The sequence below is a fragment of the Sinocyclocheilus rhinocerous genome, unplaced genomic scaffold (genome assembly GCF_001515625.1).
Source record: "Sinocyclocheilus rhinocerous isolate Xijiao unplaced genomic scaffold, SAMN03320098_v1.1 scaffold433, whole genome shotgun sequence".
Classification (NCBI taxonomy): domain Eukaryota; kingdom Metazoa; phylum Chordata; class Actinopteri; order Cypriniformes; family Cyprinidae; genus Sinocyclocheilus; species Sinocyclocheilus rhinocerous.
Window position 1 is genome coordinate 1,316,679 of NW_015627897.1, and position 4,227 is coordinate 1,320,905.

At 31.8% G+C, this 4,227-nt stretch overlaps 1 protein-coding gene across 1 annotated transcript in view; it reads left to right on the forward strand.

Annotated features, from left to right (window-relative positions):
* Positions 1-4,162, forward strand: part of LOC107737014 (uncharacterized) — a 15,628-nt gene extending 11,466 nt beyond the window's left edge. The window contains 2 exon segments of the mRNA XM_074560165.1: positions 3,000-3,168; positions 3,707-4,162. Coding sequence (XP_074416266.1) covers positions 3,000-3,168; positions 3,707-3,838 — 301 coding nt within the window. The 3' untranslated portion in view covers positions 3,839-4,162.
* The last annotated feature ends 65 nt before the right edge of the window (positions 4,163-4,227 follow it).

A 4,227-nucleotide genomic window follows, 5' to 3' on the forward strand; every position in this document is an offset into this window, starting at 1 on the left:
CCGCCAAGACCAAATACATTAACATTGTCATATCCATCACCATGCTAAAATCTTCAGAGAGTTGTCATGATTTAAATAAATTTCTTCTTGGTCTTTGGTAGTTAGTGGGAAGAGTGGATACTAATCAATTGTTATTCTTTTGAATTCAAGCAAAGGGACTAAAAGTATAGTGATTTTTCTCCCTCATATATGCATACATCCTTCTCAGCATATAGATTTCACTACAAGTATGAAGTGCAATGAAGTACAAAGTGCAATGAAACAAAAACAGACACATGGTTCATTTAGATGCCCAAAGGTGTGGTTTAATTTTACTGCAAATGGCAGGTCATTAGTGGCTCTGTAGCAATAAACATTTTAAATAAACGACACTCCTCTTTACTAGAGAGGGGAAGGTCAATCAAAGTGCATGCTGGGTTACCAGTATAGTTCAGTTGCGAGTGTGTTTATGAACATGCACTATGAATGCTTGACCACATTTATGTGTCTCATAATCATAAAAACCTTTAGACTATGTTTGAAATGCTAATCTTTTAATTTCACTGATATTAAAAATGAAATGAATTGAAATGTTCATTGAAATAAATCTGAAATAAAATATAAATAATAGATAAAAAAAATACTAAACTTAAAATACGTAAAAGAAAATGAGAAATGCTGCTTTGGCAACTAACTAAAATCAACTGAAGTTGATACTAGCAAACAAGAACAAGTTCTAATACAAAATGTTAATAAATACTATAATATTATATAAATAATATTCTTAATATTAATTATATAATTTTATGATATTTATTAACAATTTATATAACAAATAATATTACATATTGAATAAAAATGGTCATACTTTCATTTGTGTTATTTCATTTGATGACTTAAAAAAAGTATTTCCAATACTAAAGCAAATATTTTTGTGTTACTCATATCTGCGGCTTTTAGAGACTGATATTTTTTCTCTAAGTTCAGTACACTGTATAAAATTTTATGATCTGTAAGTCATGACAACTTGTGTTTTTACATTAATTTAACTCATTAAAATAGGTTATGAGTTATAATAGTTATTTAATATTCAACCCAATTTTTTACATTTTCAGTTTAAATGACTTATGCAACCAAGTTGAGTACACTTACAAATTTAAGGCAGCAACTGAATGTTACATTTGAAGTTGAAATCTGTTGTTACATCTGGTTCCATCCTCTTTTATCTGATTCTGTGTATGTTGAGAAAAAAAAAAACAACAACAAAAATAGATACCAGATCCCCCTGAAGTTTCCAAAATGAGCTAGTATTTAGTTCTCAGCATTACAAAGCATTACAAAGCTTGAGTCATGAAGCCATACTCATTGGCAAATATCATTAATGTTGTTGGGCATTGTGGAAAAAATGACGCTGAAGTTTATTTAAAAGGGTTTATGAGAAAAAGACTATCAGTAAATCAGCATTTGAGGGCAGTGGAGCTGAATACAGCCAGAGAAGTCTGCTGAAGAAAACTTAGAAGATGCTCTGCTTTTGATCTGTCTAAAATCATATAATGTGGATGGCTTGATTTGCGATACTGATAAAAGAATTGTACGTCCACATCACATTTAGTCTAATAAGATACCTTAATTCATTTTTGACTGCCGATATCACATGCAGGGTTATTATATAGGTAAATAAAAACAAAACCATGAAAAAAAAAACTGAAATATAAAAACTTTTCTCTTCGTTTGGAAGTACGAAAGTGCACAATAAACTTAAAGGGTTAGTTCACCCAAAAATGAAAATTAGGCTGCGTTTTACTCACCCCCGAGGCATCCTAGGTGTGTATAACCTATTTTTAATATAACTCCGACTGGATTTGTCTGAAAGAAGAAAGTCATATACACCTAGCATGTCTCGGGGGTGAGTAAAACGCAGCATAATTTTCATTTTTGGGTAAACTAACCCTTTAAGTACTAAATAAACCAATAAATACAATTATAAACTAATAAAAAATAATCAAATCTGTGACATTTTAAAAAACAAATTACAAAAACACTCAACAAAAGCAAAAAAAAAAACAAAAAACGAACTAAATTTAAAGTGGAAACAGAAAGATTTAATTCAAAATATTAACAAAGTTGTAAAAGAATATCAATGATAATAAAATATCTCTCAATCTTGTGTGTGGTTTGGCGGCTGGTAGAAAGAATGATGTGTTATTAATTAATTTTTAAATATATAATAAATTAAATACTTGTTTGTAACTAATATGTTTATTAAATGAATAATAATAATAATTAATATTATTATTATTGCTGTTGTTATTTTTTAAAGCAATGTAAATTATTGCATTATTATTGTTATTATTATTAACTTCAATTAGTTTATAAATAATAATAATAATAGCCACAAAAATAATATTTATTTATTTATTTAATAATAAATGCCACTTTTCTCATCTTATGAGTGCATTTCTACCAATAATGAAGCATTGTAGTCATTAGGAATTACTTGAATTTGTTCTAGATCATTGGATTCCTTGAAAGCCCTTGAAGCGATGTGACGATGTGTCTGTGAAGTCACTGACTGACCAGCGAAACCTGATTCATTTATATTCAGCTGTATCCTCAGTTGCCCAGTGAGCCGCTCAGCATGACATCAGACAGCTGCTTGGGACGGATGATCAGATTTGAATCAACAAAGCTCATCTTGTTACACAGATTAATCAGACCAGCCGCTCCTCTCTCTTATCCACCGCTTGGCTTTCAGTCCACTCTGAGCCTGACATCCAGTCTTATCATGAATTATGATAGCTCACATTCATCTAATGATCTTTCAGAAGTCCACAGCTATGATGACGTACTGTTGCGTCAACAGTGTGCCTGATAACCGGATCAGTTGATCTAATCACTTAGTGTTAGCGGATAAACCAGTGCTCCTCCAAAAGTCCATTAGAGCTCGACCTGGCCGTGTTTTCATGAAGCGTTCGAGAATCTCAGAGCGCTTTTCTTCAGTCACGTTCCTGCAGTTAAAGTGATCCATGTTGTATTGTGTTTGTGTTCATGTACAGTATGAAGGATTGTTTATTTGTTCTCTTGCAGATGTTGAGTTATATGATGGCGTGTGATCGGTTATGTGAACTCGGCTATGATGAAGCTTAGGTTGAAGAAGCACTTGAGATGTTTCAGAACTGTGAGACCAAGGTATGTATGTATATGACTTTTTTTAATGTGCTACCACAAATCAGTCTCTAATGCTCACCAAGGCTGCATTTATTTGATAAAAAATACAGTAAAAACAGTAATATTGTGAAATATTTTTACAATTCAAAATAACTGTTTTCTGTTTGAATATAGTTTAACATATAATTTATTGTTGTGATGCAAAGCTGAATTGTCAGCATCATTACTCCAGTCTTCAGTGTCCCATGATCCTTCAGAAATCATTCTAATATGCTGATTTGCTGCTCAAGAAACATTTCTGATTATTATCAGTGTTGAAAACAGTTGTGCTGCTTCATATTTTTAAGAAAACTTTGAGAATTCTTTGTTAAATAGAAAGTTGAAAAGAACAGCATTTATTTGAAATAGAACCTTTTGTATCATTAAATGTTTTTATTGTTACTTGTCGTCAATTCAGTGCATCCTTGCTGAATAAAAAGTATTGATAATACTATTTTTACCAACCACAACCCTTTGAATGTTAGTGTATATTGTAACCTTATTTGTTCTTCTATTTTAGGCTGAGTTCCTTCACCTTCTTGCTCAGTTTCATGAAATGGGCTTCCAGCAGAACGCCATTAAAGAGGTTCTTCTGGTGCATGAGAACCACAGAGAGCGAGCGCTGGAGGAGCTCATGACCCGCGTGGCCTGATCCCATCCGTGTTATGATGCAGTGAATTAGCTGCGATCATGGTTTGTGTGTTCACCGACTCGTATAGCTGTTGCTTGTTTATCATATGCTGCTCTGTGTTTATTCGTTGCGCATTCTAGACATGTGTTGAGGCCTTGGGGAAAAGCACAATTTGACAGTTGACACAAGAGAATGACTCTGCAACAACACGCTTTTATAGTGTTTTCCGTAGCAATCAAACTTTTGTGACTTTATTTATTGAAATGTAAACCATTGGTATTTATTATGTTAATTTTCTTCTTGGAATTCATACAATTATTCAACTTTTTAAAATGCATTATAATTGTTAAGCCATAAATATATATATATATATATATATATATATATATATTTGTAGTTTTGTTTTTTGT